This window comes from Peromyscus leucopus, chromosome 20 (genome assembly GCF_004664715.2).
Source record: "Peromyscus leucopus breed LL Stock chromosome 20, UCI_PerLeu_2.1, whole genome shotgun sequence".
NCBI classification, from domain to species: Eukaryota; Metazoa; Chordata; class Mammalia; order Rodentia; family Cricetidae; genus Peromyscus; species Peromyscus leucopus.
This window is the reverse complement of record NC_051080.1, coordinates 36,488,090-36,514,026: the sequence shown is the minus strand read 5'-3', so window position 1 is coordinate 36,514,026 and position 25,937 is coordinate 36,488,090. Positions and strand designations below refer to the sequence as shown.

At 48.2% G+C, this 25,937-nt stretch overlaps 1 protein-coding gene across 1 annotated transcript in view; it reads left to right on the top strand.

The window, feature by feature from the left end:
* The window catches only part of Fam227a (family with sequence similarity 227 member A), a 58,417-nt gene that overhangs the window by 17,353 nt on the left and 15,127 nt on the right, over positions 1-25,937 (top strand). Inside the window, exons 4-13 of the mRNA XM_028871155.2 lie at positions 1,485-1,554; positions 2,149-2,228; positions 4,386-4,532; positions 6,478-6,579; positions 7,362-7,466; positions 9,866-9,989; positions 11,999-12,106; positions 15,912-15,997; positions 21,494-21,611; positions 25,724-25,818. Coding sequence (XP_028726988.2) covers positions 1,485-1,554; positions 2,149-2,228; positions 4,386-4,532; positions 6,478-6,579; positions 7,362-7,466; positions 9,866-9,989; positions 11,999-12,106; positions 15,912-15,997; positions 21,494-21,611; positions 25,724-25,818 — 1,035 coding nt within the window. The remainder of the gene's footprint in view (positions 1-1,484; positions 1,555-2,148; positions 2,229-4,385; positions 4,533-6,477; positions 6,580-7,361; positions 7,467-9,865; positions 9,990-11,998; positions 12,107-15,911; positions 15,998-21,493; positions 21,612-25,723; positions 25,819-25,937) is intronic.

Sequence of the window (25,937 nt, the reverse complement as noted above, 5' to 3'; positions counted from 1 at the left end):
AGTGGAATAAATATAGTCAAATTCCCTTTAAAAAATTAAATGAGGGGTTGGGAATTAGAGCTCAGTGGTAGAGCACTTGCCTAGCAAGCCCAAGGCCGTGGGTTCAGCCCTCAGCTCCAGAAAAAAAAAATTAAATGTGTGTGTGTGTGTGTGTGTGTGTGTGTGTGTGTGTGTGAGAGAGAGAGAGAGAGAGAGAGAGAGAGAGAGAGAGAGAGAGAACATGCGTGCTTGCCATGGCACACATACGGAGGCCAGAGGACAGCTTGTGGGAGTCAGTTCTCTCCTTCCATCCTGTGGGTCCCAGGAACCAACTAAGGTCATCAGGCTCCGTGACGGGCACCTTTATATGCTGAGCCATCTTGCCGGCCCCGTTTTCTTTTCATACAAGCGAAGCCATTCTTTATGAATGAGGAGGGGACCACTAGCGTCAGTTCCCGGCACACCTCTGAGCTGGGATTGGAATTCAGTTGTGAATAGCAGTAGAGAACGTGGACACTCTCCCTGGAATGATCCTGTGCATGGATGTATTCATGTGGGGAGGGCACACTAGGTGTGTGACCTTTCCAGTCAGACTGCTGGTCTAAAAGTCCTGCCAGACTCTTCTCTTGAATTCTGACTGGAAGAAAATGGCCCTCAACATCCGGTAAAAGGCCTGACACTATCCACCTACCTGAGGGCATTCACAGGGATCAGATGAGTTGAAACACATGCCCAGTTAGGGACTTAGAGGGGCTTAGAGGGACACCTGGTGACAGCAGGGACCGTCTATGTCTGTGAGTGCACATGAAGGGAGTCTGTGTAGGTCTGTCTGTCTACTGTTACCTTTATGTGCCCGACTTGACTGTGAGGTCACTTCTCCCATCCCAGAACCCTGTGTCCCGGGAGACACAGCCGGCACTCCCACAGACAACTCTACCCAAGCCCAGCTAGCCCCTCACGGGCCAGGCGTGCCTCGTGAGGGCCACCAACCGTCACTTTCCCTTCTTTCTCTGAGGTGAGGGTGGGCAGCACCAGAGATCCAGTGGGCTCGGTGAGAGGTCCGGGGTACACTGACTGAAAACAGTGTTAGTTCCCAGTAAGCACCTGTTCCACAGCTCTGTGCTGTTGTGAAAGCGCGCTGGATATTTTCTCTCAGGTCCGTCGAGGGACCATGGAAGGTAGGTATCATTATTACCTTCTTATAGAAAGACTGCACGTGTGTGCCTGTGGGTTACAGTCAGAGCCCTGTCTGCATCCTGTGCTCCTCAGAAGTGGGGCCAGGAGAACAGCATAATGCAAGGTCCAGTGGCACCCGTCAGTGACACCGATGGCCAAGGTCCCTACCACCCGGGGGAAGAGAAGAGGTACTCGGCTCCATTCTCTGTTTCAGGCTTTTGGATGCCAGTAAGGGAAAAACCCCATGCCTGACCCCTAACCTCTTCCCTGGCAGTACCTCAGTCTCTAACGCCCTCCCTCCCTTTTTTTTCTTCTTCTGGTTTTTGAAGGCAATTGAGGAATATGAGTTGGAGAAGAAGTCTTTAAAAGAGAAAACTCACGGCAGCCCGGGAGACAAAGGCAAAAAATCCTTTCTCAGCCTGAAAAGTGTTTTTGTGGGGTTTGATTTTTGATTTTTTTTTTTAAAGTTTAGATTCTTTTTAGCGTTTTTGTTTTGTGGTGCTAGGCATGGATCCCAGAGCCTGTACATGCCAAGCACACGCTCTGCCACTGAAGTGGACCCCAGGTTTTGTGTTTTTGGTTTTTAAATCTTTGAAATGCAATTGAGTAGGAGTCCAGAGTTCTACCTGAGGATAGTTTTTTGTCCTCTTCTGTAGTAGCCTTCCATCAAACTGGACATTGGACAAGGAAGGAGGGAGGGATGGGATCACGTGGGACTGACTATCTGCTAGGTGGCACACCGTACCAGGTGCTTCGATCCCTGTCCCTTCATAACGCCCACCTGGTGGCGCCATCAGGTATATTTGACCCAGGAGAGTCCTGCCAGGAAGAGGAACTTGCCTATGCAGTGTCCTGTCTTCCGTGCGGCTTCTAAACAGATAGGCCAGGACCTAGCAGTCTGCTGGTCACCAGGCAGCCCTCCCCAGCAGTCTTAGCTCTCAGTAGCAGGTGCGACCGCCCCTCCTCATGGCTGCCCTTCTCCTCCATTCTTAGTCAAACAACCGAAGGAAGAGCTGCCGATAACCTGCAAAGGCTCAGAGCTCCGGAATGCCAAGCTGATCCTGTCGAAAAGGGTAAGAGGCCCGCGCTGTTGCTTTTCCAGTGGTTTCTGTTATGCACAAAACGGGTTTTATTCCTCAGGAAGGAAGATTTGGTGCCTAGACAGTGATTCATAGAGAAAGCGCAGGGTTCGCTTTTTCAAAGATCTGGCGATAGTTTTAACTCTAGAATTGCTCACGTCAGTCTTGAAAGGGCAGAACCAAACCCAGCCTTGGCGACAAGAGTGTTGCAGAGTCCTGTGTCCTTTACTGTGAGATCTGAGGCTTCTCCGCTTAGAAACAGGGTCCTCCAGCTTCACTGCGATGGTGCCGCACAACTGTGTGCCCTCTACATAGGAGGTTCCCATGTCTCCACTCGACTCACCGCGGGTGCTGGTGATCACTGCAGACATGCCAGGAAGCTGAGATGACGGTCCCGGGACGTGCAGCGTGTCAGAAGAAAGGAAGAAAGGCACGGCTCTCCCCTCAGTTCTCCAGCCCAGGGCCAGCCCCCCTCTATGGCCAGCCAGTCCCATCTACAGCTGTCCTTGTCAAGGTTCACTACCACAGGCTGGGGCTGTGCCTCAGGGGTAGAGTGCTTGTCTACCATGCACAAAGCCCCGGGGTTCTGTCTCCAGCATTGCAAATTTTTTTTTTAATTGCAAAAAGAACCCCCAAAAGCTGGTTATTTAAACTATACAGATCACTTGTACCCAAAGCCTTAGGAAATAATGCATTATCTTTTCTGAAAAATTTTTACTATATTTATTTTGTGTGTGTGTGGGGGGGGGTTGCACATGCCATGGCACACATGTGGAGGCCTGAGGACGACTTGCAGAAGTCAATTCTCTGTTCTACCTTGTGAGTCCCAGGGCTTGAACTTGGGTCGGCAGACTTGGCAGCTGGCATCTTTACTCACTCACCCGTCTTGATAGCTTCTGTTTCCATTACCTTTTTATAACTTTTAACTTCGTAAATTCCAAAACAGCATGAAGCCTGGTGCAGGACTCTGTAGTGAAATTGCCTCACATGCCACTGATGGGGTCTGGGTGGGCACAAATGCCCTGCCTGAAGTGGCACGTGGAGTAAATGGCAGAGTGGCCTCTGATTCAGGATCAGCAGTCCTTCAGCAAGCTGCTCTCTCATGGTCCCCTCCCAGAGCCAGCTTATAGAAAGTGAACAACTAGCCCTTCACAGTGTGTCCAGTAGGTGCAGTAGGGTGATGGCGATTGGACCCCTCACTCCACTCTCCTGAATTTTCCTGTATTTTTTTTTTTTACCAGCTGTCATGTTTGAGTTTGGTTATAAAAATTAATTTAATGATGCATACTCAGTAATGAGATATATTGAGACATTTACATCCGTTGATACAATATTACTGTTTTAAGAAAATCATGCTAGCTGGGTAGTGGTAGCACATGCCTTTAATGCCAGCACTTGGGAGGCAGAGGCAGGCAGGTTTTCTGAGTTTGAGGCCAACCTGGTCAACAGAGTGAGTTCCAGGAGAGCCAGGGATATACAGAGAAACTCTGTCTCAAAAATCATGCTAAATAAATGATGCAAAGGGGAAGGTATGTGCTCTAAGATATTAATGACAGTACTATTTATTGACAGTAATCAGGGAGAAGTCAATTAAACTGTAGCAGTTTAAATGTTCTTTTTTGGTTTTTTGTTTGTTTTATTTGTTTTTTTGTTTCGAGACAGGGTTTCTCTGTGTAGTTTTGCGCCTTTCCTGGAACACTCTGTAGACCAGGCTGGCCTCGAACTCACAGAGATCCGCCTGGCTCTGCGCCCGAGTGCTGGGATTAAAGGCGTGCGCCACCACCGCCTGGTTTAAATGGAAATTTTGAGAACAGTACACACACACACACACACACACACACACACACACACACACACACACAGACCCGGGAGTAATCTAGGGTAAGGTTAGGTGACGAAAGTAGAAGATAAAAGTGTGTATGTGTTGGAGAGACAGGTGTGTGTGGGATTAAAATAACATAAATGTATTTGGAAATCTTTGCTCAGAGCCTTTATGGAAAACAGAGCTGATGTAAGCAGATGTTGGGGGGCGGTGCTGGGGTTGGGAAGCCCTTGTTTGCTCCCTGTCTGTGAGTCTGTTGCACATGTTACTGTTTTAAACTGTCAAGATGATGGACCCCATTTCCTTAGTGTGCTCTTCTTCTTCTTCAGAAAACAGCAGATAAGAACCTGCTGGCCGAGCTGCACCAGCACCCCCAGTTTAACGAGACTAGGCCTAACAAGCTTCCCAATGGCGTGGACTTCTGCGACATGGTGGGCAACGTGATCCGGTCTGAGAAAAATCCCCTCAGTGGCAAGGTAAGGAGGAGGGCAGGAAGTCAGCTGTGCCCTGGCTGTGCACGCGTGCGTGTCAAGGTCAGAGGACACTCTGTGAGAGGGACGGAGCCCGTCGTCAGTACTGGCAGACATGCTTTTAGCTGCTGAGCCATCCTGCCAGCCCGTGCAGTGTGCCTTGATCATGTGTCCTATTTAAAAACAAACTGGAGCACGTACCCTCACAGATACGTGTCTGTCTGTCTGTGGGCCGTCTGCTGCTCTGTCAGCTGCCCTGCGGCACACTGGTAAGCCTGACTTTCTAGTCAGAACAGTTATACTTCGGTGTGAAGTACCCCCCCACAAGGCTCATGTGCTAACGGCTTGTTCCCACATATAATGTCCCGAGGGAGGGTTTGGGGAAGTGACTGGCCATGAGGGCTCTGTCTTCAGCACTGGTGTACTGATGGAGTCCTCTTTTGATGACGTAATGGGGATTCTGTCAGTTGCTTTTTTCACTGCTGTGACAGAATGCCTGGTGGAGACGACTTAAGGAAGAAAGCTTTATTTATTTATTTGTTTATTATTTCTATCTTTGAGAACCCATGGTGGGGTGGCAAAGGCTGAATGGATCTGTCTCTGTCTATGGCAGTGGGAGGTGGTGGCTGATTGTTTACATGGCAGTAGATAGGAAACAGAGCAGACGATAGACTGGAACTAGGCATCTTGAGAGCTTGGAGGGAAGAGTGATGATGCCCAAAGATGCCACCTGCATGTGTCAGGCAATGCCAGAGGCAGGCGGCAGCTGTGTGGAGGTCTGCAGAGGGAAGACGCTCAGAGCGCTCTTAGTGACCGTGTAGCTGGGTTTCTCTGTGTAGCCTTGGCTGTCCTGGATCTCCCTCTGTAGCCCAGGCTGGCCTCGAACTCACAGAGACCCACCTGGTTCTGCCTCCCGAGTGCTGGGATTAAAGGTGTGCGCCATCACCACCGCCTAGCTGGTCTCTTCATCTTTTATGGTTACATAATCTCTGTCCCCAAAACAGCTCTGGTCATTGATCCATTAGCTCTTAACTGGTCAGCCCTCCACTCCTGGGACTCACATGTCAGCTGTACTCAACTGCTGCGTGCGTGCGCATGCGTGTACATACACACACACACACACACACACACACACACACACACACACAGAGGCTCTCTCTCTCTCTCTCTCTCTCTCTCTCTCTCACACACACACACACACACACACACACACACACACACACACACACAGCCGTCTCCCTGTCTCTATCTCTCTTCTTCCCTTTTCTTCTCCCCCTCTTCCTGGCTCCTTCCCGCTGCCTGGCTGTGCTGAGCCAGTCCCACCTGAGGGAGATGAAGAGTGAGGTGTGTTAACCAGTAGCAGACACACAGGCATCATTCCGTAACATATATGATATGGTGGGGACAGCACAAGCTGAAGGTTTGCTCCCCTGAGTTTGTGAGTAGTGGTCTTAACTTTTGACTCGTGTGTATTTATTACTGATCAATAGACTCCCGTGCATTTGTGGAATAGCCACACGGGTCCGCAACTGTTGCTGTACAGCGGCGAGAGGGAGGGGTACCTGGGGGCCTCCATCTAGAGTTGTGGGTCCCTAGTACTGGCTCTGCCACTCGCTGGTCATATTCCTTTGGGTAAGTCCTTTGAGCTCTGTGGTCCTCAGTGTCCTGAACTGCAGGGCCTCAGTGTCCTAGTCCGTGATAATAATGTGGGCGCCAAGATTCCAGCCAGGTTAAGAGAAAATGTCATGTCACTTGTCATCGGGCCATGAAAATCTTGAGGACTCACTGGAAGCTTAGGGGCCTTTTTTTTTTTTTGTTTGTTTTCATGGTTAGGGATTCAGCCCTCAGGAGGCTGAAGCAGGAGAATCACAAGCTCCAGGCATCTTGAGCAACAATAGCAGTAACAATAACAATGACCACAATACTAATGCGAATTTTGTTTCTTTTCAAGTCTTACTGTTCAGACAGAGAATTAGAGAAGTTTCTGTCTTCTCCCTCCTTCAGCGCCATCTGGCTGGACAGCTTTTGGTGGATATTTCATGAACGGTACCAGGTAAATGTGAATCCGTGTCTCCTCCCTCGCTTACCTTGCTTTCCTGTGGAACAGAGCCCTGTCTGTAGCGTGGGCAACAAGTCCCTCTGTTCCCATGAGTCACCTCTGCAGACAACCTGTCACCTCCCTCCTCAGGCCCCGCCTGTGTACCTGAACTTCTGCTGTTACCCAATGCCCTGCAGCTCCCCTGAGCTTGAGCAGACAGTCTCTGCTAAGTAGTGGCTCCAGGACAGGTGTGAAAGGAGTCCTCGGGACCTTCTGGCCCAGAGTTAGGAGTTTTTCGTCCCTGACACTCCATGCGTGCTTATGTGGACAGCAGGCAAGCAGCTCATTCCTCAAAGCATATGAAGCTAACTCTCAAGATCAGTGGTTCTCAACCCATGGTTGCGACCCCTTTGGGGAGGGGGGGGGTCAGATGACCTTTCACAGGGGTTGCATATCAGATATTTACATTACAATTCAAAACAGTAGCAAAATTGCAGTTATGAAGTAACAATGAAAATGAGCTCATGGTTGGGGGTCATCACAACATGAGCTACTGGATTAAAGGGTCACAGCATTGGGTCGAGAACCACTGCTCTGGAGAGTAAGGTTCCTGACCACTGAGGGCAATGCTTTGCCTGAATTGCAGACCCATGCCAGCTGTGGTGGTGCAATTCAAGGCCAGCCTGGGGTCACCTGGTGAGGCCACGTCTGCTAAAACAAAGGACAAAAAGCATGGCAGCCTCTTGGCAGCTGCAGCAGGCATGCTGATGTCTGTCTGTCTGTCTCTCACCTGGCAGCCGAACAAGGAGATCCAGCACAAGCTGTTTGACCGAATAGCCCAAAATTACGCCACCCTGCTGTTCAAAATGGTCCGGACTCACTATGAAGAGGCACTCATAAAAGTGAGTGTCACCTGCCGCTTAGAAAACACTTTGCTGGCAAGAGAATGCTCCAAACAGGCATTCCACAAAGGAGTAATAAGTACCCGTGCCCGAGCTTATAATTAAGCCATTGCAAAGAAGTATGACTGAGTCCTACACTCACTGGGGAAGACGTAATGATATGTTTTGAGTTGGGGGAGGGGAAGCAAGTTATTCAGTGTTTTAAACCAATGTGTATATAGCAGACACACACTTTGTAACAAACAATTCAGTTCATCATAGATTGCATCTCTGGCAGTGGCCCCGTGAGTTACTATCACTCAAAGGTGACAAGCCGTTATTATTTGTGTATGTACGGTCTGTGGTGTGTATACAATGATGAAGTCACCTATTGATGCCGTTCTCCATATAATCTCACCATTAGATGGTGACACAACTCTGAGTATATGCACACCAAGAATAGAAACAAATCTGGAAAATATCTGCTGAGTTCTTAGCAATGGCAAGTGAGGTACTAAGAGATTTTATTTCTCTATTTTTTTTTAAGAATTAAAACCTCTTTATTTATGTATGTGGGTGTTTTGCCTATGTAGCAATGTGTGCCGTGTGCACATAGTGCCAGCAAAGGCCAGAAGGGGGCCTTGGATCCCCTGGAACTGGAGTTACAGTTGTCTGTGAGTTGCCATGTGGGTGCTGGGAATTGAACCTGGGTCCTCTGGAAGGGCAGCCAATGCTCTTAACTGCTCCACCATTCTTCTGTCCCCTTTGCTCTTCTATTTCATGTTTTATAGTATTTGAATGAGCTTGTAATGTTAGAATGAGAAGTGTAAACCCGTGTCTACCTTTTCTGTGGATGTGTGTACGACCTAAAGAGATTGTTGGAAGAAATGTGTCAATATTTAGATAATTTGCAGGTGAGGAAGGAGGGTGTAAACATGATTCAGGAGAAGCAGCCATAAATAAAAGGCTGATAGATTGAACTATGTATCCATACTATATGTATGTGTGTGTATAATTATATATATAGATATATAGGTATATAGGTATATAGATATATAGATATATAGTGAGACAAGGTATCACTCTAACCCAGTCTAGCTTCAAACTGACTATGTAGTCTTGACTAGCCTCAAATTCTCCATCCTCCTGCCTCAATCTCCAAGTGATAGGATTACAAGTCTGTGCCTCTCCCTTGACTGTATAGTTTTTTGGAACTACTACACACAAAATTAAGATGTAAATAACAATCTATACAGAAATACTGGTGGCATTATTTTAGATTTGTCTTTTAATGTGTATGAGTGTTGTGCCTACATGTATGTCTGTGCACCATGTTCATGCCTGGTGCCTGTGGCGGTCAGAAGGTGGCACTGGGTCCCCTGGAACTAAAGTTGCAGATGGCTGTGGGTTGGGTTCTGGGCGCTGGAACTGGCCCTTCTGCCAGAGCAGTTGACGTTCTTAATCATTTAATTGCCAACTCTCCAGCATCTGGTGTGTGTGTCACCCAGCGTAAGGAACTGCTGCAAATCAGTGAGAAGGATTCGGCATCTCGGGACTGGGGAGATGGCTCGGCAGTCAACAGCCCTTGTTGCTCTTACAAAGACGTGGGTTCAGTTCCCAGCACCCACCTGGTAGCTTATAACCATCTTTAACTGCAGCTCTGGGGGATCTGATATGTTTTCCTGACCTCTGCAGGTACCCAGCATACATGGGCTACATGAACATATATGCAGGCAAAACACTCAATTCTAAAACAAATTTAAAAAATCGGACATCTCATAGATCCATGGATAAAAGTACGAAATTTACCAAGAAAGAAGTATGAATAGGAGAAAAATTTAGCCACACAACAAAATGGAAATGAAAATAATAATTGAACACCCTTGGAGCTGGGGGTATAGCCCAGAAACAGAGTACTTCTCAGGATGTGTGAGGTCTTAAGTTCAGTCTCCAGCATGACACAGAGAAGAGAGGAGAGGACCCCCTTTAAACGTTGTATAGTGGTTCACATCTACAATTAATTCCAGCATTCAGGAGGCTGAGAGAGGATTTTCATAAGTTCTTGGGCTGCATGGTGAGTCCTCATCTCATTATTTTGGGGAGACAGTGATAGGGAGATGCATGTGTATGTTAGTGTAGACATCTCCATGTCGTGCTGTTTCCTGGCCTGTCCTCTGAGCAGAGTGTAGACGCACTGAGCAGTAGAACACTACAGGGAAGATGAAAGTTGCTGGCTGAGCAGAGCCGAGTTCTTCCTGAGGAGCATCCTCAGTGACATCCGGGGATGGGGAGACGGCCCAAGACAGAAAGGAAAGCAGCCTGGCGCTGGGAAGGAATTTGTTCCCAGGTTCTTGGCCCGGCCAGGGCTCTGCTCTGAGAGCAGAGGCACCGGGACTGATGCTGAGCTCTGCTTCTCCCAGAGGCTCCCGTCGCTTCTGAGCAAAGCCCTGTACACCAGCTTCTGCTGCTGCTTCCCCCAGTCCTGGTTCAACACCCACGAATTCAAGTCGGAGATTTGTAACACGATGGGCCTGTGGATCTCAGGTGAGAGGGGAGGGGCTTCCTACCGACTAGGGGAGGAAGTTAGTTCAAAAACGTTTTCCACTGGAGGCTGGGTGTGTTTTTTTGGCTGCCTAACACTCTGCATCACGACAGCTTTCCTGTTCTCTCCTTGACAGTGAAGAGTCTGAGCTTGGTGCTGCGTGCCGGCATCCCTTGTGTTTGAAAGGCTATAGCAGGGATTTTGTGAGTTCAAGGCCAGCCTGAACTCATGGCAAGACGCTGCCTTAAAAAAAAACAAAACAAAAAACTCAATGAATATCGCAGTCAAAATGAACTATAAAGAAAGTTAAAGCTGGGCATGGTGGTGCAGTCTTGGCACTTGGGAGGCAGAAGCAGGAAGATTGCTATGAATTTGGGTCAGCCTGGGCTACAGGGCAAGTATCAGGCCAACCAGAGTTACTTAGACTCATCTCAGAACACCGGAGAGGAAGAGAGAGGGAAGGAAGTGACGAGGGAGGGAGAGAGGGAGGGAGCTGCAGTCCCTAGTCCCCTTTCCTTCTAGACAGTTCTGAAACGTGGCTGCCCGAGCGGATCTGTGTTTCACCTCATCTGCAGGGAGCAAGGCAGCAAGTACCGGTTCAGCCCTGCTATCCATGTTCCAGTCACCCCCAGAGCAGCATGACCCAGGTGGCCAGCTCCACGTTGGCTTCCCAGCAACTTCTTTCCTTTCCTCGCTTCCCTTTCTCAACCTAGAACCTTCCTGAGATCGCTGAAGGCTGCTATTTATCCTGAGATTTTTTCCTGGCTAGATATTGTACGAAACAGGCGCCTTTGACATTTTATGTTGGGAACAAGAAGGATGAGAAGGTCACTTCCTCATGAGGAGCTTTGTCACCGTGGCTAAGCGTTCCCGTGTCCAGCAGGAAGCACAGCTGGATCGTAGAGGAGGAGGAGCGTGCTTTGGAGGATCCCTGTGCAGGCCGCCTAGTGCTCGCTCCCTCCTTACCACAAGGAGTCACACAGAGCCCATTTATCTACCTGCCAGGGAGATGTAGTATGAGTGTGTGATGTCTCTGCCCAGGAGAAGCACATCAGGGATTCAGAGGCCAAGGTTTCATTCAGGGTCCTCTTGGAGACACCTCTGTCCATCTGGTGTCTCAGTCCTGGAGGGCTGGCATTTAGCTACGTCACATTCTATACTGACAGCCCAGGAACAATAGTCCACCCATTAAAAGTAGTTTTGTGTCAGTGCGGGGAACTGTTTGCCGGCTGTGTTCCCAGGCTCTAGCCAAGGCCTAGCCTTGCAGGCCTTTGTAAGACAGGAAGCCTTGGGCCTGCTGTATGAACTCTTCACTGCACACCCTTTCAGCCCTCCGAACATGAAGGGTTAAAGAAGTTCAGGAGCAAACAACTGAATGCCATGTTTTAGACCCAGGGTTGTTCCCCTCCAGAGCTAGGTCTTGGGTCACCGTGGCAACCTGTCTCATTTCCCACCTTCTTCCGGCTGCTCCTTCTCCCTGGTCCTGTTTTCACCTAACTAATCACCAGAAATAAACCTCCCGGCTACTCCTAGTGCACAGATTTCCCCAGTGACCCTTGGAAGCATCATTTCTGGCGCTCAGTGTAGCCTGAGAGTGTGTTGAAGAAACCTTCACTGAGCACTTACTTATTTACTGCTGCTGGGTCCAGCAGCAGGCCCTGGGGACACAGACATGACCCCCTCCCCCAGCCCCTGCTCCTGGGGAAGGGAGCTCATTGTCCAGCAAGAACAATGGGAGGCGAGTAAGAAAGTGGGTAACTGTGGCATCTTCATTAACACTTGTCACAGAGTCCCACACCCAGGCGCCAGAAGCTGGCAGGGTGGGTAGCATTGTCCCCATTCTGTGGGTGAAGAAACCCTCTAGAGAGGACGTGACAGGAAGGCCAGGACAATGCTGCCAGCAGATCTCCAGTTCCCTGTAACCAGCAGGAGGCTCAAGGCCTCTGCTTCCCTTTGTCCTGCTCCGTTCGCACTGGTGGAAGTGGCCGTCACCACTCTTGGCTTCTTTTAGGGACATATCCTTGCCCACAGAGCTATGACAGTTGGGACTACTCAGAACTGGATCCAGAGAGGTTCCGGAGAGAAGAATTGATGTTACAGAGCAGTCGACTTATACGGGGTAAGTTCCCAGCTCTGGCCCTGTCTCTTCCGTTCCCTTACACAACCCAGCCACAATGTAACTGATGTCTCCACCAGGTTCTCTTCCATAGCCTTCCAGACTCTCTATCAAATGAATAAAATATCAGTGTTTATGAATATGAGGAGTAGAATTTTACATTGGGTAGAAAGGCTGGGGACACCCAGTTCTGGCACGGAGATTACCTAATTATGTACAAGACCATGAGTTCCATCCACAGAGCTATAAGCAAACAAGCAAATCTACCCTCTTGTCTGTCTGTTCTCCCATACTGTATCAGGTTTGTGTGTTCTATTACTGTCTACAGGCCTGTGTGTTCTATACTCTATCAGGTCTGTATGTTCTGGTATCATCTATGAGGCCTGCATGTTCTATACTCTATCCAGTATGTATATTCTAGTATTGTCTGAGTCCTGCATGTTCTAATATTGGCTATGAGGCATGCATGTTCTATATGCTATTCAATTTGCATGTTCTAGTATCATCTATGAGGCCTGTGTATTCTATTCCTTATTCAGTCTGTGTGGTAGTTTGAAAGAAAATGGCTCCTAAAGGGAATGGCACTATTAGGAGGTGCAACCTTGTTGGATTAGGTGTGGCCTTGTTGGAGGAAGCGTGTCACTGTGGGGGTGGGCTTTGAGGTCTCCTATGCTCAAGCTTCATCCAGTGAGACAGTTCACTTCCACCTGAGAATCAAGAAATAGAACTCTAGCTGGGCGGTGGTGGTGCACGCCTTTAATCCCAGCACTCGGGAGGCAGAGGCAGGCGGATCTCTGTGAGTTCGAGGCCAGCCTGGGCTACCAAGTGAGTTCCAGGAAAGGCGCAAAGCTACACAGAGAAACCCTGTCTCGAAAAACCAAAAAAAAAAAAAAAAAAAAAAAAAAAAAGAAAGAAAGAAAGAAATAGAACTCTCAGCCTCTGAATTGTAAGCCACCCCAATGAAATGTTTTCCTTTATAAGAGTTGCTGTGGTCATAGTGTCTCTTCACAGCAATAGAAACCCTGACTGAGACAGTCTCATGTTCTGATATTGTCTATGAGGCCTGCATGTTCTGTACTTTATTGGGTCTGTATGTTCTGGTATCATCTATGAGGCCTGTGTGTTCTATATGTATGTTCTAGTATCATCCATGAAGCTTGTGTGATCTAGACTCTATTGGGTCTGTATGTTCTAGTGTCATCTATGAGGCCTGTGTGTTCTAGACTCTATCAGGTCTGTATGTTCTAGTATCATCTATGAGCCCTGTGTGTTCTGTACTCTATCAGGTCTCTATGTTCTAGTATCATCTGTGAGGCTTGTGTGTTCTATACTCTATCTGTATGTTCTAGTATCGTGTGTGAGGTCTGCATGTTCTATACTCTATTGGGTCTGCATGTTCTTGCATCATCTACAAGGCCTATGTGTTTTGTACTCTATTGGGTCTGTATGTTCTAGTATTGTGTATGAGGCTTGCATGTTCTATACTCTATCCGGTCAATATGTTGTACTATAGAATATGGAAAGCTAGTTAATAGGAACCTAGGAGTTTATTGGTGCCTGGGACTTGCTGGAACCTCTGTGTATTGTTTCATCCCCATGACAACCAAATAAACGTAAGGATGCCCTACATGCACGTCACAGATGAGAACACCGATGGTCAGAAGAGTAACTTGACAATACCAACTTTTTTATTTCCTTCAGCATGTCATGTCATAGACATGTATTGGTGGCACACACCTCTAATCCAAGCACTTAGGCTAAGACAGGAAGCTTTTCTCAAGTTTGAAACCAACCTGGTCTACTACAGAATAGAAAATTGTACTGCTCACATGTCAGCTACACTGTGAGTACTCTACAGCTCATTGCCATCGCTATTTCACTTTGGCAGCTAGTTTGAGTCTGTGACGTTCATGTCATGTCATATCATGTCATGTCACATCACGTCATGTCATGTCAAGAGCTCCGTGAGCCAGGCCCTGGGCTGAGAGTATCATTGGGCATGTGAGCCTTGCCTCGCCTCCCTATCCAAGGGCAATGGGAGGCACCTGAGCTGCAGCGTGTGGATTGTGCCCACCTTGGGGCGGAGACAGGGTGCAGAGGCCACATGGAGCAGGCCCAGGACACCGACAGCGCAGTGCGGAGCATTCACACTGGCATTTGAAGGTCCGTGTTTCAAACAGGTAGAAGCTGTGGAGGTTAGGTCGATTGGAGCCTGCGGCTGAGCAAGGCCCCCCCACCTGCAGCCACAGGGAAGCCGAAATATCAGTTTGGGGTTCCAAGGAAGAGCCTGGCTGTACCCCTTGCAGAGAGCAGGCTGCAGTGTTGGTCTGGAAATTGTAACAGCGCCCCCTATCCCAGGACCAGAGCCTGCCTCTGCTGTCACTGTCCTAAGCAAACAGACATGCTTTCCCTAGCCAGCAGGTACAGATGGGGTTTCTCTATGTATCCCTGGTTGGCCTGGGACTCCCTCTGTAGACCAGGGTTTTGTTGTTTTTTTTTTCCTAAGTGGGGAGAAAAGAAAGAAAGAAAGAAAGCAGTCCTTTTTTTTTTGGTTTTTCGAGACAGGGTTTCTCTGTATAGCTTTGCACTTTTCCTGGAACTTGCTTTGGAGACCAGGCTGGCCTCAAACTCACAGAGATCCGCCTGCCTCTGCCTCCAGAGTGCTGGGATTAAAGGTGTGTGCCACCACCGCCCAGCAAAACCAGTCCTCAAATTGTCTTTATCCTTGCCTCTAAGGATTAGCTATGCTCAATATTTTTTGTTTTGATGCATCGAAAGTTTCACAACTTACTATATTATCATATTGATAGTTTTTCTTATTTTTGGTGGTTTCAGGGCTCGCACCCAGAGCACATGCTAATCCTGAACTCTAACACTGCAACGTCCCAGCCCTAGATTTTCTTTTACTTTTGTTGTTGTTTTAAATTTTTTTCTGTTTTTTTAGATTTATCTTATGTGTATGAGTGTTTTGCCTGCATGTATGTCTGTGTTCCACATGTGCGTGCTTGGTACCCACGGAGGCCAGAAGAAGGCGTTGGATTCCCAGGAACTGGAGTTGCATGCTTGTGGCCGCTTCTGGGGATGCTGACAATGGCGCCAGGTCCCCTGTAAGAGCAGAGTGTGCTTTACTGCCAAGTCATCTCTGTAGCCCTGGATTTTCCTTTCCAAACTTTTAACCCAGCCAGGCCTGGTGCACACACTTCTAATGCCAGCCCTTGGGAAGCTGAAGCGAGAGGACTGCAAATTAGAGACCAACCTGGTTTCTAGAGAGAGTTCAAGGCCAGCCAGGGCTAGATAGTAAGAACCTGTTTTAAAAGCAAACAACCAAAACACATTTAGGAGGAGTCAGGAGGCTAGGCGGTGGTGGCGCACACCTTTAATCCCAGCACTTGGGAGGCAGAGGCAGGTGGATCTCTGTGAGTTCGAGGCCAGCCTGGTCTATAGCCAGAGTTACAGAGCAGAGAGACCCTGTCTCCAGCAGGCAAGTCAGGACTACACAGAGAAATGCTGTCTGAAAAACAAACCAAGGAACGTTTTACCTGCACTTGGCTGGGTTTTGTGGGAGTCCGGGTTGTTAGTTTTCTGTGGAGCATGGTGGCTTGTTTTGTGGTCCTGTGCACCGCGCCCGCACGTGTGGCCGTGTAGACATCAGTCTGTGCTAGCTCGTCAGCTCTGCCTGTTGAGCAGAGGCCCGTGCTTGCCCGGGGCCACCTCTGCTCTTGTCCATGCTTCCAGGAGGACCGTCTAGGGCTCCTACGCTCTCACATGCAGTGACCAGACACTACAGAGCAGCTTTTCTCTCTCCTAGGAAGAGAGTTCACCCTCTTCACTTGTATGAGAACCTCCTTCCCAAAGACGGACCACTACAAAAACAAGAAATTCCATACCCTTCTGGTAAGTGGGGAGCACAGACCTGGACCCTGAACTTCACAACCCCGGGTTTCCTGGAGCACCTGTGGCCTTCTGTGGAAGGCACATCCCTGTCCGGTTCTTGGTTTTTTGTTTTGTTTTATTTTGTTTTTTGTTTTTCGAGACAGGGTTTCTCTTTGTAGTTTTGGTGCATGACCTGGATCTCCCTGTCCTGTTCTACCCCACTTTCTCAGAGAGGGGCTTGTTAGGCCCCAGATTATCCATCTAGGAAAGGAGCATGGAGGACAGCCCCAGGAACTGAGAGGAGCAGACCCAGCCAGGCTTTGAGTCCAGGCTGAGCCCCAGATAGGCAGACTTGTGGCTCCAGGCTCACATCTGGGGCTCAGTCCTTCTGTCTCTGTATCTCCCCCCGCCCTCTTTTTCCCCCACCTCCCTCACCCCTCCTGAGAGTAGAATCCAGACCCTGCTGGGCAAACATTCTACCACTTCACTACAGCCGCAGCGTACGGTGACCCCCTCATGATCCCCCTCACCCTCATGCTCAGGGCTGCATTTCTTGGCCCCGTCTAGAGGATGCTCCTGGTGAAGCAAGCCCTACCCCCTTTCTTTCTGAGCATTCATGCTGACCATGGCCACGTCCACACTGATCTTGAAGCCCTAGGTCAACATGCCTTTTTCTGATGACCGAGTGCCCGTATCTGACACCTCAGGAAGCCTGATGCCATGTTAGATGCCATGTGTTTATCTTGGAGCACTCAGTATGAAGAGGCGGGGCCCCAGCACAGAGATGATGCAACCCACCTCCATGCCCTGTGCCTCTGTAATGGTCTCCCATCCTCACTGAGGGTTTTTTGTTGGTTGGAGTTCTCCCTCGGCTAGTCTGTACACTCTGTGAGGGAGGGGCTGTCTCCTGTCACTGTCTGTACACCTTCATCTTCAGAGGTAGGCCTGCCACCAAGAAGGCACTCCATAGGGTATCGGGACTTCCTTTGTAAGCCCTAGGCCCTGGGCCTAGCATGAGATGGAGCTCTATAAATATCACTCCTGCCCCAAGCACAGACAGAATGGGAATTGCTGAGGCCAGCTGTCCCTCAGAGATCAGCATCAAAATATTAGTCACTATTTGGGCACTGCCAGCCACAGTGCCCAAAACAAATAGGTTCCTTTGTACCGAAACACAGAAAGCCTTCTGACATTTATTGCAAGAACCCAGCTGAGAGATCCCATCTTCTGTCCTGGAAATAGAATAATCAAAAACTGGAATCTTGAAAGCAGCTGAAATTTGAATGGCAAACCAGGACTGAAGGGGTATTTGGATGCGCTGGTGATAGAGCCTCTAACCATGAGCAGACAGTCCCCCATCTGCTCAGTGAATGCAGCTGGCTGCATTCAAAACATGCATTTCAGAGGCTGCAGACTATCCGAGAGTCCAGAATTCAGGACACCAAACCGTGGTTTCTCCAAGACCAACCTGCCACCTGCCCTTGTCTTGCTCACGCATTGAGGACCTGTAATAGATCCGCTTCTTCTGTGACTCAGCTATAAATCAGAGTTCCCAGAAACCTGTCAAAGACTCGGTCAAGTCTTCCATTCCTTCAGTGGGTTTTAAAGAAGGTGGTGGATGGCAGCCTCTATAAGGAGGAATTTGAGTTGGAAGATAGCTCTGTTGATAAAAGCATGAAGACTGAGTTCAGTCCCCAGAACCCATGTAAAAAAGGCTGGGTATGATGTTATGTGCCTGTCACCTGACTGCAGGGGAGGTAGAGGCGGGCAGATCCTCGGCCAGCGATCATTGGCCAGTCAGTCGACTCATGGAGTTCCAGGCCACTGAGAGGTTCTGTCTCATAAACAGTGTTCTTGGGGACTGGCCGTCCTGGGTATTCTCTGTGTCCTTCAGGAAGCAGTCGGCTCCTATCAGCAGCCCACCTGGACACGAGTCCACAACACCAGTTCCTCTCGTGGCTTTTTCTGTCTGTCTCAGGCAGGTGTGGTACATGGGAAGGGTTGAAGAAGGAGAGCAGTGTGAGGCTTTTACCCTGGGATGGGGAGAGGAAGAGTGTGCGTGTGAGAAATGGTGCTCCCAGAAAGTACCGTGTGAGCTCAGAACCTGAGGAGCTATTGGGAGAATGAATGGGGAGCCTTTTAGGAAGCAGGGACAGCTTGTGCTAAGGCCCTGAGACAGAAGGAAGAGAAGGAGGGAGGGAGAGAGATAGAGCTACTCAGGGAACAGAGAGGCGGGGGTGATACAGAGCTTTGTAGGTGAGGGAAGTTGAGGCAGGAGTGAAAGCTGAGGACATGGATTGGCCAGTTCCCAGAAATGTGAGGTGGGCTAGATTCTCATGATCTGTTCGTGTGTTGATGGACAGTTGGGCAGCTTCCATCTCCCCGCTGAAGTGAACAGAGCAGCTGCAAACATGTTTGGGTGGTTAGGTGTGAGGATATCTGTGCTCGAATGTCTGCCCAGGAGTGAGGGTCATATGGTAGTTCTATCTTGTATAATATTAGAGGGACCAGCCTTAATAGTATACATCCCAGGGGCTCAGGAGAGAGAACTACTAACGGCGAGGACTATTTTCAGGAAATAGAATCTCAGCACACTGAGCTCCATAGTCCACTTGCTTTAATTCCTCTGGCATAACATTCTATATACACAGCTTCAGTTCTGTTCTCATGATTAGCTCCTTTCTTGCCTGATTTCTCTCTATACTTATCTAAGTTCTATCTTAATTCTCTCATCTTAATTCTGCCTCATCTAGGTCCTTTTCAGCTTGCTCTTACCCAGCTAGTACTTCCCCACCTGACTCTTCCTCATCTTCTATATCGTTCCTCTAGTACTCTCTTCTAGTCCTTCAATCTAGTTCTTCCCCATCTCAGTTTGTTCCTCTCAAGTTCTTACCCATCTAGTTCTTTCACTCTCTTTTCTTTTCTCTGTCCCTCATGTGTCCTGGAAGTCCTGGTATATATACACTTACAAGCAGTATTCCCTTAGCAGTACAAAGCCAGGCTTCCAGGGTCAAACGGAGGGGTGATAAGAATCACATAGTAACTGTTAATTATCATTTGCAACCCCAAAGGGAAGTGACCAATGGGGAAATGAATTAACTAAAGGCTAAATTCGGGTAATATCTAAGAAGAGGGATCTTATGTGCTCAACTATTAAACTCTTAAACGTGATTAGTAGAAAATGTTAAGAATCTATAAGTTGTTGCCGGGCGGTGGTGGCGCACGCCTTTAATCCCAGCACTCGGGAGACAGAGGCAGGCGGATCTCTGTGAATTCGAGGCCAGCCTGGGCTACCAAGTGAGTCCCAGGAAAGGTGCAAAGCTACACAGAGAAACCCTGTCTCGAAAAACCAAAAAAAAAAAAAAAAAAAAAAAAAAAAAGAATCTATAAGTTGCTAGGTCAATGGGAGAAAATAAAACTGTCTTTTTTTCCTGTGGCTCCTATCTGTCCAAGCTATCTGCCGTTTTTCTGCAGGGTGGGGGAAAGTGTGCTCAGTCACTAGGCAACCTGTGCACAGCTAGATGCCTCTGGTGATAGTTAAAGGGAGATCTGGAACTAGAGGTAAGGTTTGGGAAAGGAGGAAGTAAAGCTTAATTGGCACATCCGCCAGGCCTTCTCAAACAGGTAGCCCAGATGCTTAAGTCTGTTCTTAGAGAGTACAGAGGTATCTCTGATAAAGTACTTTCCTCCATCTGGGGATGGACCTGGCTGGATGCTGCCAATGATGATAATTACAGGGAGGCTTGAACTGGGGTTCTGGCTGAGCATAGCTGTCAGTGCAGAAGGTTGTCTAAATATTCCTAGAAGTGGTTAGGTAAGGAGTTAGAGGTCTATAAAGTTAGTAAGGTGTAAGAAAGAAGGGTCCGAGCTAAATTGTGTAAAGCTATTACTGAACATGCACCTGACCTAGGCGGTGTCTCTTTGTGGAATTTATCTTAAATTAGGAGACTTGCATGTGGACTGTTATTACTGCTAGTCCTTGAAAGTGGCCAAGGGAGATATCTGATTCCAGAGAAAGCCTTTCCTGAGGCTGTTCTCCAAATACCTGGAATGTGTATGTCCAGACAGTGATCAGTCCACACTGTTAGCCCTTCTTAGGGAAAAGTCAATTGGGAAAACTATGAAGGCACACATGATTTTCATAACAGAAGACAGCTGATATATAACAAGCCAAGTAACACCAAAAGCTCCTTGGAATTTGGCTTCCTCTGGAGGAATTCCCTGATCCCTCCAGGTAGTGACTTTGCCATAACCAGCTGAGTTCTTATGATATATTCCTGCAGCCCACAGCAGTTTTAGTTGTCACTTTTTGAAAAACCTCTAAACTGATTTTCATAAAAGTTGTATTAATTTGTACCCCACATCAGGAGCGACTCAGGGCTCCTCGCCCTCAGATCCTCTCCATTATTTGTTGTCACACTTGGGATTTTTTGTTGTTGTTGTACAAGTACATGACCACAGTGAAGATATTTCCTTGACTCTGCCATGTCTGTGCATAGCTGTGTGACTGTGACTGGTCGGTGGAGTCAGTGAGATATGGGGACGGACTATGTGTCAGTTTATGGGAACCTTCCTTCCTTTGAGAGGCTTGTATGGATCCTTCCTAGTCAGCCTCCTGGAGTGTGAATGTGGTGACCTGTGCTCTGGCTGCCATCTTGGTCCCCGGGGACAGTGTCCTTAGAGTGAAACCCGAAGGTGGGAAAAGTCAAGAGTCCTGAGCCTCAGCGTGGTTTCTATGGGAGAGCAGGTCCAAGCTTGAGCCACTGTTATGAAAGCGTCCTGCCAATCTGGGGTGCTTCAAGACAGGGACTAGGTTTCAGTGATTGGCAAGCACCGGATACCACAGCAGTTGCTTAAGGAAACGTTAACGAAGGCCGGGCACTGCCAGACTTAGAAATGATGGCAGTGGGTTTGGATCCATTTCCGGGAGCCACGGTGCACATTGCAAGTTGTGGCCGGTCATCTTTAAGGAAGCCCAGGCAGCAAAGATATTCTGTGGCTGCTCCAGATCCCTAGCTGCTGAGTGACAGCCCACTGCTGCCTGGCCCCCACACCACATCATCCCTTTGTTTTCCCCTCTGACCCCCTTCTCTCTGCCACGGTCTTGAAATTGACAGGCTGGTCCAGAAAGCTCTTCTTACACGTTTCTTTACTGAGGATGATGAGGTACAGCAAAGGCACAAGTATCTCTCTCATACCAGTTTTACTAACTATTCTTTAAAAAAAAAATGCTCCCCTAAAGTGTAGCTGGAAGTTTTCCTGTGTTCCACAGCCACTCGGCCCCAAATAAACACACGGGGGCTTATATTAATTACAAATGGTTTGGTATCGCCACAGGTCTCATGACTTTACCTGTGTTCCATTACATCTTGCTCCCCTGTGGCCCTCAGTGTCTCTCAGTGTCTGCCCTTTTTTTCCCCTGTATTCAGTTTGGCTTTCCCACCTAGCTATATTCTGCCCTGCCATAGGCCAGAGCAGCCTTATTCATCAACCAATAAAAGCAACACATATTTGCAGCGTGCAGAAGGACATCCCACATCACTGAAGCAGTCTTCTAGTTTCTCTACAATCCACGAGAGAGGCTTTTCAAGGAAGCTGACCGCAGAGGAAAGCTCACGATGCTACAACACGAAAGGTAAGCAGGCTGCTGTGGAGGGCAAGGCTGGCTTGCTTCTCAGTTATTACCCCTACGTTGTATGGGTCCATCTGAACATACTTAGCTATGCCCTTGGGTTTGACCTGGGCCTTGGCACCAAGAAATATGGCTAGGAGAGGGTGCATTTTGTTTCAGTCAATATAAGCACCTCAGTGCACAAGATGTTCTCCTGACAAAGAGCTGTTGTTAGTTGTTTTTGGCTCTTTTGAGGGGCCCGCCCCCCAGCTCCCAAGTAAATCACACTCGGAGGCTTATTCATAATTATGAATGCCTGGTATTAACTTGGCTTGTTTCTTGCCAGCTTTTCTTAACTTTAAATTATCCTGTCTGTCTTTCACCTCTAGACTTTTCCCTTTCTTTAATCTCACTTTCACTCTTACTCCATGGCTGGCTGGGTGGCTGGTGGCTGACTCCTGGAGTCCTCCTCCTTCTCTGGCTACTTCTTCTCTCCTCCCAGATTTCTCCTTTTATGTATTCTCTCTGCCTGTTAGCCACGCCTGTCCTTTCTCCTGCCTCGCCATTGGATGTTCAGCTCTTTATTAGACCATCAGGTGTTTTAGACAGGCACAGTCACACAGCTTCACAGAGTTAAACAAATACAACATAAACAAAAAGTAACACATCTTAAAATAATATTCTATTACCAAGAGCCCTCAAGTGTCAAGAGTGCCAGGGCTCCTGACCCTGTTCATTATGTCAACTTCACAGGCTGCAGCTCCACACTGCCATCCTTAGCAGTCTGAGGAGTTCCCCTAGGGGTCTGGGGACCTTTACTCAGTCCAAACTAGTATTCATGGCTTCAGTGTTGAAAAGAATTCCAGGACCCATCAGTAGAGCAAAGCAGAGGTAGAGATTTTATTAAAGATACACACACACACACACACACATATATATGATTATTTTATTTTTATTTATGTGTGTGTGTATACCACATATGTGCGGATGCCCTCAGAGGCTCAGAAGAGAGCATCACATCCCTGGAGCTGGAGTTCCAGGCAGTTCCAGTGAGGCACTGTAGAAAGGTGCTGGGAACCAACCCAGGTCCTCAGGAAGAGCAGCCAACACTCTTCACCATGGAGCCATCCCTGCAGCCACTGCAGAGATTTGAACAGGTTTAAGCACAAGGATCAGGAGAAAGGAGGGATGCAGAGGAAAATGTGGTCCACCTGAGAGCATGCATGTAGGCTTCTCCAAGTGAGGTGCTGGACCAGGCTTTTCCCTTCAGGCCACCAACCAGCTCCCAAATCATGACATGGAGACTTGTGATTAGTTTTGAATGCTCAGCCTTGCTTAGGCACGTGTCTGCCTAGCTCTTTTTAACTTAAACCGTTTCTCTTCATCTACCTTTTGCCTTGGGGGGCTTTTGACCTGTCTTTTTTCTGTATACCTTACTTTCCTGCTGTCTCCATGGCTGGCTGGTGGCTCTGGCTTCTGGCCCCCGGTGTGTCCCCCCTCTCTCACCCTCGTTCTCTTCTCCCTTCTCCCTTCTTCTTGAGCCTAGAGTCCTCCTATTTATTCTCTGTGCCCATCAGCCCCGCCTGTCCCTTTCCTGCCTACCTATTGGCCGTTCGGCTTTTTATTAGGAATGAGGCCCTATCCAGGGTCATATACATTCAGGCCTTAACTGCTGTTTTAACATAAAGTGCCTGCATATGAAAGGGGTACTGTTATCAGCCTTTCCCACAGGGTGGGATTGATTGTGCTGGATTTCTTGCTTCTTAGCTGGCATAATGTTAATCAGACTCTAGAGTAATTGGACTCCTCCTCCCACCCCAGGTTTTTGAGACAGGGTTTCTCTGTATAGCCTTAGCTGTTCTGGATCTCGCTCTGTAGACCAGGCTGGCCTCAAACTCAGAAAGCCATCATCTGCCTCTGCCTCCCAAGTGCTGGGATTAAAGGCGTGCGCCACCACCGCCCGGCTTCCTCTCCCTTCTCATGTCTCCATAATTTGTCTTATCCTACTTCAGTTTACAGCTTTGAAATATTTTTTTTTTAGATTTTACTTATTATTTATTTTATGTATGGGGGTGTTTTGCCTGCATGTATGCATGCGCACCATGTGGGTGCTTGGTACCTAGACAAGCCAAAAGAGGATACTGGGTCCCCTGGAACTAGAACTATAGACATCCGTGAGCTGCCATGTGGGTGCTCAGAACCAAACCGTGTTCCTCTGCAAGCGCAGTGAGTGCTCTTAACTGCTGAGTCTTCTCTACAGTCCTGGATTTATTTTTATATTTATTCAATATTATGTATATATGTGTACATTTTTGTAAGTGTATGCCACAGGTTTTGGATACCCTTGGAGGCCAGAAGAGGCCATCAGATCCCCTGGAGCTGGAGTTAAAGGCCATTGTGAGCTTCCTGATGTGGATGCTAGGAACAGAACTCTGGTCCTCTGGAAGAGTAGCATGTGTTCTTAACCTATGAACCATCTCTCTAGCCTAAGACGTTTTTTCTTCCTTCCTGCTGCTGGGGACTGAACCTATGATCTTGTGCATGTTAGTCAAGCGCTCTACCGCTGAGCTACATCCCCGCCCTAGACTAATGGTGCTGTTTCTCTTGGTGTGTTGGTGATTTGGTTCCACTGGTCCCAGCCTTCCAGTGCTCCCATGGAGAGCGCTGCAGCCATGCTAGTGGTCTGTTTTCGGGTGACCCGTTATGTGTTTGCTTGTCTTCAAGCATTCTCTGCTGATCTCCTACAGGAAACCACAGCTCTGTGCAGAAGCTTTTTTGCCTTGTAGCTACAACACCCATTCTGTTGCTGCATGGCATTTTAAAAAGCTTTGAGTCACTGGGCGGTGGTGACAAATTATAGGGACATGAGAAAGGAGAGGAAGCCGGGCAGTGGTGGCGCACGCCTTTAATCCCAGCATTCGGGAGGCAGAGCCAGGCAGATCTCTGAGTTCGAGGCCAGCCTGGTCTACAGATTGAGTTCCAGAACAGCTAAGCCTACACAGAGAAACCCTGTCTCCTCCTATTTATTCTCTGTGCCCGCCAGCCCCGCCTATCTCTCTCCTGCCTACCTCCTGGCCATTCCGTTTTTTATAAGGAATCCCAGCACTCTGGAGGCAGAGGCAGGTAGATCTCTGTGAGTTCAAGGTTAGCCTGGTTTACACAGTGAGTTCCAAGACAGGCTCCAAAGCTACACAGAGAAACCCTGTCTCAGGGGGGAAAAAAAAAAGCTTTGGGTCTTTCTTTATTCTGTGACCATGCTGTTCCTGCAGATACTTTATCATGGTACCTGAGTTAGTGTGACACTTACTATTTATGTGTTCTTTCTTTTCTAGCATCCAGCATGAACTTGGTATGGAATAGATATTCAGTAATTATTTGTGGCATAGATTAAAGGATGGACTGTAGCAGGAATCCTAAAAGTTCTTATTAATAAAATCAAACCCGAGGCCAGTTATTGGGGTCCATGCTGGTAGATCAGAGAGACAGAACAAGCCACAGCTATCTCAACTTGCCAGTTCCTCAGCTGGTCCTGTTTCCTCAGACTGGAAGCTTCTATGTCCTCATCCCAATGGCTCTCAGCTGAACTGCTGCTCGAAAGCCTGAAGCTTAACCAGCCAAATGCTTAACCAGTCAAATGCTTCTAGTTTCTGGTCCTCACGTCTTATATATCTTTCTGCTTTCTACCACCACTCCCTGGGATTAAAGGCTGGCTTTCTGGGATTAAAGGCGTGTGTCACCATGCTTGACTATTTCCAATGTGGCCTTGAACTCACAGAGATCCAGAGGGATTTCTATCTCTGGAATGCTAGGATTAAAGGCGTGAGTGCCACCATTTTCTAGCCTTTGTATCTAGTGGCTGTCTGTTCTCTGACCCCAGATAAATTTATTAGAGTACACAATATTTTGGGGAACACAATACCACCACAATGGACAGATAGATGGGCCAAAATGGCTTATAGCTGTTTGCCTGGCTATAAAGCAAGTGGAGCCAGATGACTCCAGAGGTCTGACATCTTGCACCAATACCAACACACTAGGGCATTTTCACTCTAGCAGGAAGCTGAGACCCACCCCAAACTCTTCCTTTTCCCTGGGCAAATACCCATGATCACTTCTTTGCTATATCACATTGACAGATCACCCTGTAACAACCCTGTTCTCCAGGAAACCCACACAGCAAGTCAAGAGGATATCAGAAGCCAGAGCGTGCATGAGTTTGTTACTGAAAAAGGTGAGCATAATATTGGAAATTTAAAAACTATTTCATTGTTTTTAATTTGTGTGAGTGAGTGAGTGAGTGTGTGTGTGTGTGTGTGTGTGTGTGTGTGTGTGTGTGTGTGTGTGTGTGCA